The sequence below is a fragment of the Hakea prostrata genome, chromosome 8 (assembly GCF_041222555.1).
Source record: "Hakea prostrata isolate BN-2017 chromosome 8, UWA_Hpros_2, whole genome shotgun sequence".
NCBI classification, from domain to species: Eukaryota; Viridiplantae; Streptophyta; class Magnoliopsida; order Proteales; family Proteaceae; genus Hakea; species Hakea prostrata.
This window is the reverse complement of record NC_142607.1, coordinates 8,879,274-8,893,241: the sequence shown is the minus strand read 5'-3', so window position 1 is coordinate 8,893,241 and position 13,968 is coordinate 8,879,274. Positions and strand designations below refer to the sequence as shown.

At 35.6% G+C, this 13,968-nt stretch overlaps 1 protein-coding gene across 1 annotated transcript; it reads left to right on the top strand.

Annotated features, from left to right (window-relative positions):
• LOC149006694 (cyclic dof factor 1-like) lies at positions 1-3,574 on the top strand. Its single transcript, XM_089166785.1, has 2 exons — positions 1-557; positions 1,710-3,574. The coding sequence occupies exons 1-2, from the start codon at positions 309-311 to the stop codon at positions 3,012-3,014; spliced, it is 1,554 nt and encodes a 517-aa protein (XP_089022911.1). The 5' UTR covers positions 1-308; the 3' UTR covers positions 3,015-3,574.
• The last annotated feature ends 10,394 nt before the right edge of the window (positions 3,575-13,968 follow it).

Genomic DNA, 13,968 nt, shown 5'->3' with positions numbered 1-13,968 from the left:
CCTCTCGCTTACGTGGCCATCCACAGCTTTTGTTAAAACTGAGACACCGAAACCCAAGTAAGTTCCCAAGTAAGTAACCCAAGTCGACGACGACGACGACGACGACGACGGCACCCAAGTCTCTCGCATCCACACTTCCAAGTTCCAACATCAACACAGAATTCACTCCACTCCAGGGCGGCTCTCTTCGATTTTCTCGCTCTGGGTCTCTCTCTTTCTCTCTTTCTCTCTTTTGGCCTTTTGAATCTGAGTTCTTGTTCAAGTTTTCGTTTTTGATTTCCTCCTCGGTGAAATCAAAATCAAAAGAAATGTCCGAAGCTAGAGATCCGGCGATTAAGCTCTTTGGGAAAACCATCCCTCTCGCAACTAACGAAGAGACTTCTTCAGTCTCCGGCGATTCCGTTTCTGCTACTGTTGCTTCTCTTGTTACTTCTTCCATTTCTCATGAGGACAAGGATTCTGATCTTGATCGTCCTTCAACCACTTCTCCGAACAACAACAAATCCGGCAACGCGGGAGAAGACCCATTGCAACAACAGGAGCAGCAACAAGAGAAGGTATAGATTTGAACTTTTAACATCAATTTTACTTATGCTCTTGCGAATTTAGATTCAGTCCGTTTCTCCCAAGTTTCGGAAAGTAAACTTCTGTTATTTGTAAATTGTGTGGCTTTTGAGCTATTTTGGACTCTATTTAGGGTTTTGGGTACTGGGTTTGGACCTCAAGATTGTGTTTTTGTTTTTGCTTTTTCTTTGTCAAATACTGTGTCTCTTATGTCAGCTGTGGACGCTTTGTTTTTGTTGCCGAGTTTCTTTCTTTCCTAGGTTTGCTTATCTTTTTCACTCTTAAGGAAGAATTCTTTTCATGAAAAAACCCTATAATTTCATCTGATTGGGATTTCAGATATAGCTTTTTAGTTAAAGGAAAGCTCTTCAATTTAAGGCTCTCCAGTTGGACTGATGAGTTATGATACATAACTCATCAGTCCGGTAGCTGGAGAGATTCTTGGGACATATTTAAATCCTCTAGGGTTAATTCCCCTGAAAAACCCAGTTTAGCTGTCCCAAACATGAATTTCGGTTCTGCTTTTGGTACTGAACTCATCTTATTTAGTGTTAAAATGAAGTTGAAAGAGTCGTTTGTGCAATTTAATTCCCAATATCAACATCAAACCATAGGATCTCGAGATCAGATGATATGTGATAATACCTTCTTATTCTTCTAAAATTCGCAGCCATATACCACCACCAAGTTGGAATTCAGCTATCCTCAAATCAGATTTTATTTCTTTTTCTTTTTCAATGATTTCCTGATTTATTAGGCTTGTCTATTTATTTCTCTCTTATAATTTGCCATTTTTATACGCGGGGGAAAAGATGGAGGGTTTTATCTACTTCTAATTTGCTTATTCTGTTTGGAACACAAACTGAAAAATGCTTTCATAGTTAAAGTGTCCCTAGTATCCAGAAAGTGTGATGGTCCCTCTCTTCTTTGTTATCCCTACAGTACCCGAACAAAAGCCTTTTTATGCTGCTTCTTTGACAGAATTAAAATTTCTAGTAATCTAAATTCTTTCATCTATATCCATCTGCACCTATCAAACCAAAATTTAAGTGTAAAATTTAGTTGCATGGTAAATAGTGATTTACATAGAAATGGCAGATACCTTTATTCCTCGTTCTTACTCGAAATATGGTATGGACTATTAGGATTCAGTGGGAGACGAACCCAATGAGACAGAGGAAGAAGATGGTGCATCTCCTCCAAGCTCAGACCAATTGACAAATCCAGCAACATCTTCAGGGAATAATGAGAATTCTAATGCACTCAGAGTTGAAGAAGCTGCAACGCTGAAAGCTTCTGACAATGAAGATGAACAGAATGAGACAAATAACTCCCAGAAAGAGACGCTGAAGAAGCCAGACAAGATCCTTCCATGCCCCCGGTGTAATAGCATGGACACCAAGTTCTGTTACTATAACAATTACAATGTCAACCAGCCCAGGCATTTCTGCAAGAACTGCCAGAGATACTGGACAGCTGGTGGGACTATGAGAAATGTGCCTGTGGGTGCTGGTCGCCGGAAGAACAAGAACTCTGCTTCTCATTACAGGCAAATTACTGTATCTGAACCTCTCCAAACAACTCGATCAGATGCACTTGATGGAATCCACCACCCTTTGAAACCCAATGGCACTGTACTCACCTTTGGTTCAGATGCACCACTTTGTGAATCAATGGCGTCTGTGCTGAACCTTGCAGAAAAAACAATGCGGAATTGTACAAGGAATGGATTTCATAGTCCAGAAGAACGAAAAATTTCAGTTTCCTGCAATGGGGGAGAAAAGGGGGATGACCGGTCCAATGGATCTTCTGTCACAGCTTCCAACTCAACAGAGGAGGGTGCCAACGCCAGTTTGCAGGAGTCAGTGATGCAGAATTACCATGGTTTTCCTCCGCAGATTCCGTGCTTTCCGGGAGCTCCTTGGCCTTATCCATGGAACCTGCCTCAATGGAATCCTTCCATGCCCCCGGCTGCTTTCTGCCCTCCAAGCTTTCCAGTATCATTCTACCCCGCACCTACCTATTGGGGCTGTACTGTCCCTGGCAATTGGAACGTCCCTTGGCTCACTCCACCGTCTTCTTCCCCATCTCCTGGGGCGCCGGTCTTCGGTCCTGGCTCTCCAACATTGGGAAAGCATTCAAGAGATGGTAACATGCTTAAACCAAGTAATTCAGAGAAAGAGGATCCAGTCAAACAGAGCAATTCAGAGAGATGCCTTTGGATCCCAAAGACATTGAGGATTGATGATCCCGGGGAGGCTGCCAGGAGCTCCATATGGGCTACACTGGGAATTAAGAATGATAAGGCAGACTCAATCAGTGGAGGAGGACTCTTCAAGGACTTCCAGTCAAAGGGTGATGAAAAGAATCACATGATGGAAACCTCGCACGTACTGCAAGCCAATCCTGCGGCATTGTCGCGGTCGGTCAACTTTCAAGAGAACTCATAATTGGGTAGATGAAAATTCTGTTGTAGTAAGATGTTTCACTGACATGGTGAGGCAAGAGATGAACAACTCGCTCAGACAATCTCGCACCATTCCATGAGCCTTCTTGGTGCAACGGCTTCATTGCATGATTTGGCGGACCAATCCAATTGTGATGGACAATAGAAGTTCCATCCAGTTTTCAAGAGTAACGGTCCTGAAATAGCTAAACACCAAACAATTTTATCTTTCCTTTCTGTTATCTGTGAAAATATAAGCAGGGCCTTCTGTTTTCGTGTAGATGATTGTTCAGATGTTGTAACTTCTACATGTATATATCTATGTATGATGACCTAAGTGAGATAGGGCAGAACAGAGCAGTGAGTTTACATATCTAATGTAGTTCTTTATTTTGTATGAACAAAGCATAGTTTTCTATAGTATGCTAGTCTCTTTATCTCATAAAAATTGACAGTGAAGATTCAGCAATGTTTTCTGCATACCTTCTTCTCTCAGTGTTACTGATGGATTTCCAAAGTCAAGAAGAGATGAAGTAGCAATAAGCCTTGTCCTGCGGCTACTTGCTCTTAATAAATCACTCAGTAGATAGTAGCTAAATCCGACAGCCACAATCATATCAACTTGGTACCTAAAATCTCAAGGAGATAAGTAGATGCTGCAGATTTTATAAATCAACCATATTGATTGGAGAAGATTGAGTTTTTTTACTGTTGGAAATATCCAATCATGCATTTATACCAGTTTGGATGATGCCAAGGTAGTAGAAATAAAGATTGAGAAGGGAATATCCTAGGAGAACCAAAGAGTCTCTGTAGGACCTTCATCTGAAGATAAACTTGAATCCTATCACAAAATGCCAGGCATCATTCTTTTTCAAGAACTTAGAATCCAACCAATTACTATAAAAAAGAATAAAGCTGATAGTAAAGTCTTCCCTTATTTATATTTTTGTTGTCACCCTTTTTCTCATTAGTTGGGTTGGAATAAACAAACAAGAAACCTTTTATTCTCACTTTTTCTTTCTGGGTAGTAGAGTAAACCACAAAGTTACTGGATCTACATCATCTTCCCTTTTCTTTTCTGTTATTTTTCCCACTTAATGAAGTGGGTTGTGATGGAGTTTATCTATAACCCAAATGGAAAATATTCAAACCCAACTAGTTTTGTTTTATATTGATAAAGGTATGACACAGACAAAACCAATTGGACAGACCATCCACTTTCGTAACAAGCTCAGAAAAAGAACTCCTGGTGGTGCTGTGACTGTTATGGATAAATTGCTTGTGTGGTGAAATCTACTTTGATGTCTCATCTACTTTTTTTCTGGTGAAGGAAACAGGAAATTTCCTGGCAATATATCATGGACAATGTGAGGCCACAATTTATTGAAGGTGGATGATGAGTTGTTAGGAGAACCTAATGCATGAGATGCCATGAATTTTCGCTGTAGTTCTCTTTTATGAGAAAAAATATGCTTTAGGGTTAACTGTAATCTTAATATGCTTCTCCTACAAACTTGGAACTCCTGGTTCTAATTAGATGTTTGGTTCATACTTATTATGCTTCTCCTACAAACTTGGAAGTCCTGGTTTTAATTCAGATGTTTGGCCGCAGTCACCTTATCCTTGAAAGCTCCAAATTTCAATTCCCAATTCCCCAGTAAGATAAGGGATGATTACCATTGTTTCCTTGTACTTTGGTTTTATTAATAATCCATTCTCGGTCTTTACAACATTATGGTTACCCTCCTCCCTTTTAACAATGTTTAGTAACCGTTAAGTTTGGAAATGCAATGTTTCTTTTACCTTTCATTAAAATTAAGAAATCAAAAGACGATACTACCCTCGTATATAGAAACCAAAGTAACTACCGGGTTTACCCTTATTTTCAAACTACCTTTGTTTTGACCAGACAAAAAGGAAGAAGCTCCATTCATACCCCTCTCTCTCTCTCTCTCTGCCAATTGACGACCATGAATTAGGGCCATGAGCCCTACTCCTAGCTAAGCCTCAAATCCTCTCTCAACAGCGATTCCTATCCTTCAATGTGCCTTCTTCTTCTCCTTGTACTTCTTCTTAGCTGCCATGACAGCTCCTATATGTGACTCCAGCATGAGTAAATTTGATAATGATGAATTGCAACCACAAACACTATTACAATGACAGAGACCTCGAATCCTTAATGCAAAGGGTTTTTTTCCCTCCTTTCAACGTTCTTTCGATTTTTTTTCCTAACAACACTTCTGTTATTCGATTTTGTTAACTGATTCCAATGTTTAAGGGCCTGTTTAGTTACATGAATCCAGAGATTTCAAATCTCTGGATTCACAAATCTGAGATTTATACCCGTTTGGTTGTGAAAATCTCTGGATTCATGAAATCTAGAGATTCACCTTTTTACAGAAAAAACGTGAATCTATAGATTTATGGGGTGAAATCCAGAGATTTCATTGCTATTATAAAAACGCTAAATATTTGCATATTCACAAAAAACACAGAATAAATCTACGATTTCATTCCACATGTTCGATTAACCAAACAATTAATTTTATAAATTATGACTCCACAGATTTGAAATTTATAGATTTGAAATCTCTAGAGATTTCTTCTTCTTTGACGTCTTATTTTGCAAATTTTTCTATAAAACCTCCCCGTAAAAGAAAGTAATTAGTTAAAATCAAATTATGCAATTGTCTGTATTAGTATAAGAAAACGGATATATTTCTCCGATCTTTAGTTTCTATTTTAAATTTTATTCAATCACTTCTTTCTTTTATGGTAGTACTGCAACTTGACAAAATGATCAATAAATAAAGAGAAAACTCTAGGATTATTTTGGAGTTTTTGAAAAAAAATATAAAGATGCCACATTATAAGTAAATTAACAAAGCTCAATCGTAGGTGGCATTAGTAATTGTAGATAAAGTTATAGGTTAGACTAGCAATTTAAATACTATAGAAGATACAACAGTAAAAAAACCAAAATAAGCGAGCAATAGTAATTATCCAGTAAGGGCTTGTTTGGTTAAATGAGTCAAGAGATTTCAAAACTGTGGAGTCATATTCATAAAAGTTTAGGTTACCTTGAATCTGTGGAATGAAATTTATGGATTCATTCTGAAAAATTGTTTAGTCGACGTGATTTTTGTGAATGCGTAAATGTTTAACACATATTTAGTGTAAAAAGATGAATCTATAGATTTCATGAATCCAGGAATTTTCACAACCAAACAGGTATAAATCTCGTATTCAAGAATTCAGATATCTGAAATCTCTGAAATCATGTAACTAAACAGGCCCTAAGATAATCACCCAGAAATCTGGCACTGGGCTTTGAAATTTTTATGTTTTTTTTGGCAGATAAAGCACTTTAAAAGTTAAGCCAACCCAAAATTAAGTTCAAATCAATTCCATCTTAGTGGTTGTTAGATGAGTACCATTTGACTTTTTACCAAAATAAATCGAAAAAGAAACTTACCATTTGACTTCTATGCCTTGGTAGGTCTTATCTCGAATTGTTGAAAAAGATATATACAAGAAGACCTTAATAATAATAAATAAATAAATAAAACCTAAAACTATTATAAATCATTGTGAAATAAATGTGCAAAACAATAAAAGCAAAATGGAGAAGGGGAAGTAAGAAAATAAAAAAAAATTGAAAAATATCAACATATGGGCCCAACTTTTATCAATATAATCACAAGTCAATGCCTTTTGCATTAAATGTTATCCACATTTCACAACCGCCCAAAAAGTAAACAAAAATATTTAATATATTATTAAAAATAAAATAGAAGCTGACCCCTTACGTGGCCCAATGTCAAGCTGCCATTACAAGAAAGCATAAAATTACTATTTGATCATATGAAATAAAAAAAATAATAAAATCCCATAGATGTTGATGTCTCTGTAGAAATTTTTTAGTACCCAAGCTTTCAATGGCACTGCATCATAAAAAACACAAGTAGTGAACTATTTTTATTTATTTTGATGGTTTTTAATTTAGTGCCAAAAAAAAAAAATTTCCTTTTCATTGTATCTTATCTTTCTATTAAATTTAATGTCTAAAAAAGTTTTTCTTTTTATTATATCTTATATTTTATTGGACACATACATAATAGAGATGATCTCACACCGGTAACCGTGGATTGTACCATCAATACATATCTATATCGACTACGATTGATATTTATACATACATATTAATACCATCAAAAAATTAAATTTTTTCTTTTTCAACAAAAAAATTTTCGTACTACTTTGAACTGATATGGACACATACCGACATAAGGTGATATAAACACGAAAATCATGAATTAGACCTTGTCCATTATTTGAATTGTGCGTTTGTAGCCGTAGGTTGAGTTTTCTCTTATCCACAAAGAACTACTTTATCCTCTATTTTTTAAAAATTAGATGATAATTTAAATAGTGTCGTGGGTATTATTATTATTATTAATTATTATTTATTTATTTATTTTTTGGATGAGGTTCATCCGGCTAGCTTACGCGCACCACGATTACATCCTCAAGGGGAATTTTATATATATATAATTGATGCTGCCAAACGGGTGTGAACCCAAGACCTCCCCGTAGGTATTATTTTATCATTACACAATTGAGAGTAATTACAAGATCATAGTAGTTGAATGTTGAGAAGAATAATTATTTAATTCTCTTTTGCATGAATACATGAAAATGAGCCAAAATATTTAAGTAAGAGAATTTAGAAGTTTTGATTTATTAATATTTATTTTTCATGCATGCAGGTAATAATATTCATAAATAGAAGTCAAATCATGTACGGATCAAAGAGACAAAGGCTCTTTTTGGTATCAATTATCATTGTCAATTATGAGAAATTTTCATTATTTTAAATTGTTTGGCATCTATTCTGAATTTTATTTTTATTTAAAATAATGGAAAAACCTCCAAAATCCATAATGAACTTTTTGTCCATTATGGATTGTGATGAGAATTTCATTATCTTCATTTGTGTAAGTTTACTTAAAGTTCTATAAGTAAGATGAGGGTAAAATAGTCAATACACATTCTTTTATATCAACAATACTTTTTCTTTCTTTTCTCACTTGTTTACTATCATTTTTAACAATTTTTTATCTTGACACCAAACTTATTTTCCATTTCATAATTTATTTTTTATAAAATTCACCAAACCATTTTTCATTCTTGACCAATAATGAATTCTTGTACTTATTTATTTTAAATAGGCATAATAGAGAATGAGAATTGATACCAAAAAGAGCCAAAATCTATAGTAAGGGATTTCTTTTGGTTTAAAAATGATTATCTTTTTAGGTAGAGTTTTAAAAATGAGATATGATTTTTTTTTTCTTCTTCTCTTTATATAAAAATGATAATGAATATAATTTTAAATAAATAAATATTTGTGTTTGCATATTCAAATGAAAGACTAGGGGCTATGGTCAATGTTAATTCGTGATTTGGAATTAACTTAATTTGGAAAGAATCACGATTCAGGAGAAATCCCTCTGTACCTCTAATCATTTCTCTGGTTTAAGTTTATCGTTTTTGGGTTTGGGTCCTCAAGAACTCGATTGGGAAAGCCGAAAGCCATGGGTCGCTCTTGTTGTCTCACCATGATGCTCTATTGCTTTGCTGGCTCTTTTCTTCTGTCAATGTCATTTAAAACCCTATCGAGTTTGTTGTCTTCCGTTGCCTGCCATAGCAGCATCGACATTTAATTTTATCTACCAAACTGGTGGTGGACGCCACCTCCTTTTCTCAACAGCACCTCTGATCCCTAGTCCGAGAGCATGTGTCCCAAGCCTCCATCATAGATGCCCCATAATCTAAAGCTTACCTTCGCCCATTAACCGGCCTAATAAAGTCATGTTCATGCAAGTCTTTATTCCTTCTAAACCAAAGCAAAGACATTGTGCAAGCAAAAAGACGATCCCAACCATTAAATTGTTGGCAATCATGGCTTACTAGAAATGATTATTATTATCTTTTAAAAGTCGAAATTGGACTCCCATTGGAGTTGCAAATAACGCATGGCAGGCCCAGTTTGAATATTGGCAAGTAGCACAACCTGGGAGCCCACCGCAGAACATTCAAGCCCATCTTCCTACTCATGAAGCTTTAATTGAAGTCAGCATGAAGGCCCAAAGTAGACAAGTCTAACAAGGGGACGGATCAAGGTCACAATTCAGATGCTTCTGTGATAAGTGAGAATAAAGCTAATGGAGGCCTAGGGCTTGGTCATTAGAAACCACCATCAGAGGAAGATAACATCAGCCGTCTCAGAATTAAATGGCCCATTAATCCTCTACTAGACCGGCCCACATTGATGTTAAGCCCATAGTGACAGATAGATATGAGGCATTTTACCAATTTGCCTCGTACTTTTGGTCGAGGAATGTAAATTTGCTTTTGTTCCTAGACAAGTCAACCATGTTTTTGATGCCTTAGCTTGAAGGGCCAGTTAGTACTGAGTTCGATTATTTGGCCCACTTCCACTCCCTGGCTTTTGCTTCGTAATAAATTGTTAATTACACAAAAAAAATATATCAAAAAATAAAGGAGAGACTATATTACAATACAAATTATGTATAACTAAAATACTTGAATAAAAATAAGAGGTATTGACAATAACCATAATAATAATAATAAGAGTTTTTTACACAGCACCCATTATTATTAGGGTGAAACTAGTGACAACCCACTATTAAATTGTAGATAAAATTACCTAAATGCCTTTATTCTCATTTAACTCATTTAAAATTTAAAATACACTCAAATGTCCTATGGACAGTATAATTACTCAAGTACCCTTAGGTGGGTGAAGGTATTCTTTCTTCACCCATCTTCTTTTTCTTATCCCTTGCCAGAAACCATCCATCATCGTTAGAAATTACCAAACCCCCTCCCCCTGCCGGAGGCAACAACCTCCACCGCCAGCTTTCCCCTACCAGAATTCACCTGCCAAAAATGGGGCCAAAATGGCAACCCATAAAACTAAAACTAAAGTAGAGGAAGAATTAGGCTGGGGCACTTGAACTTTTTGAAAGAAACCTGGTAGCAACAGGAGAAGAGAATGGAAGAATTACAAGCAGGTGCCATTGATTTGTAAACCTGAAACCCTAAATCCAACACCATTGACCAGACAAAAGAGGATCTTGGTACTGGAGCTGGTGATGGCAAAATATTATTATGTCATATATGGGCTTAATCATCCAAAGGGTGGGAGAAGGTGCAAAAGTTAGTAACTTGTAACTAATTCACTAATTTTTTTATTTTTATTTTTGGGGTGAGGGTTTGGTTGTGGAAAGTGGGTTTCTATTTATTTAATGAGGGAAGACTTGGAGCAACTTTTACATCTTAGTCTATTATAAAGTAACACTAAATTTAAACAAGATAATGGATTATAGAAGTTAGTTAACATGATTGATTCAAGATGCATCCTTTGCAATATGTCAGTTGCCATATTTGCTTTCCTTAGTGATATTTATAGCAGTGAGTTAGTCGCCGAGCCTGCACCCGGTCTGAACAACTCGCATATCCCTTGACAATCGAGCGAGTACACGAGATTTCACCGGCAGTAAAAAAGGTAACTTGAGCAATTTAAATAGGAAACAATGACCGAGGGTAGGGACATGCTCTTCCTCAATTTTCTCTGACTTAACCATTAAACACGGCTTCTCGGAGATCTAGTCAGCCCGCTGCTAACCTTTCTTTTGCTGGATCAACTAGTTGCTCGGGACGTGAATCTAACTACTAGGTCAGGACGTGGGTCAAACGCAACACTCAGAATATAAACAAATTAAACGTATTTCCTTAAATGCTTCAAAAAGTTTCCAACAGCTTACTTTCCTCTCTGGTGTTGCCGCGCTATTTGTTACACATATGTCATGGGTCAAAATACATTACACGGCAAAATTTTATGATTACAAGACCAAGATTCTCTAGGTTCAAATTGTATAAAAACATGTCCACACTCAACAAAAGAAGACTTCACAAAGAAACTAAATCTCATATGACCAAGATTAAGTTTTCTAAATTTTAATTTTAGTCTAAATTGCTTATTGTAACCTTGACTTTAACTTCAAAACAACAAAATAATACCTTATTCTATATTGGTGTTTACTTTTACAAAATATAAACAAGGTAGTAAAATTAAGTCAGATTGGCCTAAGTTGAACATTTAACTATAATCCGCTGTTGATACCCTTAATACCCTTACCTATGTATCAAAATCATGACATTGCCCACCCTTTGTGACCGGCCTAAGTTGAACATTTAACTCCAATCCAGGGCTCTTTTTTTCCCAGTCATGATAATATATAAGGAAAAAATTATATGATTAATTACTTTTAAGTTTTCCTTTATAAAATTAACCATTTAATGTTTAATTAACAAAACTAGTCAAAACTGAGTTTGAGTTTACAAAATTAATCAAAATAGTAATTTTTCATTTACTTTGAACATTTTTACCCTTAAAACTTGTTGGGTTTAGGTGTCTTGTATTTTGTGGGTCCATGTAATTATGGTTTCGATTGTATTTGTAATTGAAACAGGGTTTGGGTCAATTACTGGTACTGAGTTAAACTTGTAATTATATTAGGATTAGGGTTTTAGATTTTCCTATAAATAATATTTATGGGATAACTTAGTAGACACATAAGTAAAGGATAATACTTTGTGGGTATGAGAGTGGTGTGAGGTTTTAACTCTTTTTCTCTCTGGATGTAGGGTTTTGTCGAATCACATTAAATTCCCCTTGTGTGCTTTACTTGTGTTATTCTCTGTTCGTGGCTGTGCATCCATTATCCCTAACAAATGGCATCAGAGTGAGGTTCGGTGGATTGTCGCAGGAGGTGTGTGAAGATCCAGAAAAGAGAAAATATGTGCAAAGGAAAAACTGTGTGATGTGCTTTTTCTGAGCTTTTATTTTTTTATTTTTTTTAGCTTTGGTTTTAATGTGATGATTACATTGGTTTGAAAAAGAAAAAAAATTGAAAAAGTGAAGTCGGAACGTGGAACGGTGGAAGACCGTGAGGAAGAAAGAAAAAAAAGGTTATGTGGTTAGAGAAAAGACAAAAAAAAAAAAAATATATATATATATAAGATATTGTTTGTTTTTTTTTATTACCAAATCGATATGGTATATATTGTTTCTACAGGATTTTGTGCGAATGTTTTTTGTATGAAGTTAAGTGTACCTAAGGTTTTTGGCGTTCTAGACTCAGTAACAACATCTGATTTGTGCCCTTCATATCCGTCAATAACCCAAAAGACCTGTTCGTTGATATCTGTACGAACTCAAAAAATCAATACCAACGGAGCGAAATCTTGTAATTACTGAGTTAAACTTGTAATTACATTAGGATTAGGGTTTTATGTTTTGCTATAAATAGTCTCTGTGGGATAACGTAGTAGACACGGAAACAAATGGTAATATTTTGTGGGTGTGAGAGTGGTGTGAGATTTTCTAAAATAGTGAAACTTCTTTTCTCTCTGGTGGATGTAGGCAAGGTTTTGACGAACCACGTTAAATTCTTCTTGTGTGCTTTGCTTGTGTTCTTCACTGTTTGTGGTTGTGCATTCATTATCCCTAACAAAACTAACCATACTGACATATTAAACAATCATCATCTTCTTCCTGCAACTCCAACATACCCCAACAATTTTGTTCTTTTTTTCTCTTTACCCCCTCATTGTTTTTATAGTTGCCTAATGTGACCATATGGATAGTTTTGGGGGTAAAAATCTACAGCGAAGATAAAAATTAACTATTTTAGCGAGTTTTGTAAATTCAAAGTTAGTTTTGGTTAGTTGAATAGCTACTTTTGCCAACGGTAGGTTAGTAAAGCAGTTAAAAGCCCAACTTCCCATGGGGAGGTCCTGGGTTCGTACCCATCCGGCGGCACCTATATTAGTAATATTCCCCCACCCTATATATAAACTATTCGGATTCAAAAAAAAAAGAAAAAAAAAAAAAGAGAGCTACTTTTGTAAAAGAATACCTAAAAATAATTAGTCATGTAATTTTTCCAATATATAATGCATAAAAGAGAATACCATTTTTGGATATTAAACGGACCTCCCAATAAGGTAATTTTAATGTGGCCGATTTACTCTCTTTTGAATTAGAGCTTTGAATTTTTGTTCATCTCTCATGGTAAAAATATATCGGGGCTTACAACTATAACTTCTTTTTTTTTTGGTAAACCAACATTCATTTCAAAGAACAGAAAAATGACAAGGTGTTAGAATTAGAAAGATCCAACAACCAATTAATGGAATTTGGCCAGTTAGTCCTCTCTGTTAAGGTAACTGCCTTCCCAACTAGAGAATGAGCAACAGTATTACATCCCCTCGGAACAAACTATAACTTGTTATATCTCCTATACAATCATTAACTCAAATATGTCTATAATTAACTAATTGGCGAGCTCTAGGATTGGTTGAAGACATACCTTATCGAAAAAGAATATTATCCAAACGCATTTCAAGTAAACATGTAGAGAATGGAATATCCAACAGTACTATGACACTCGTGATGATAGGACTTTCCTAGAAATCTACTAATTTATTGGCATCACAAAGGATCTGATAAATTTTTAAGATCAGACAATTTTGATTTCAAACCTAGCAATTGGAGCATCACATCAAGACAGGGGAGTAATTTCGAGAGACCTTCCTCTTGTGCTCAGGAAAGCACTAATTCAATTTCATAAAGACTTTGACTCGTCCAAGGAAACGACACGAGTCCCTCACGTTTGAGCATTTCCTCGAACACACATTGAGAACTCCTTTTTATTAATATATCTCTATCTTTACCAAGAAAATCAGCAACTGGGCTTGACTCTACCTTTTCCTGAATTCTTTTTCACGTTTTGATCTTTTCTGGTCCAAGTTTTCACCTTGATTCCACCATTAAACAAAGACAATCGCATCAGCTAGGCACC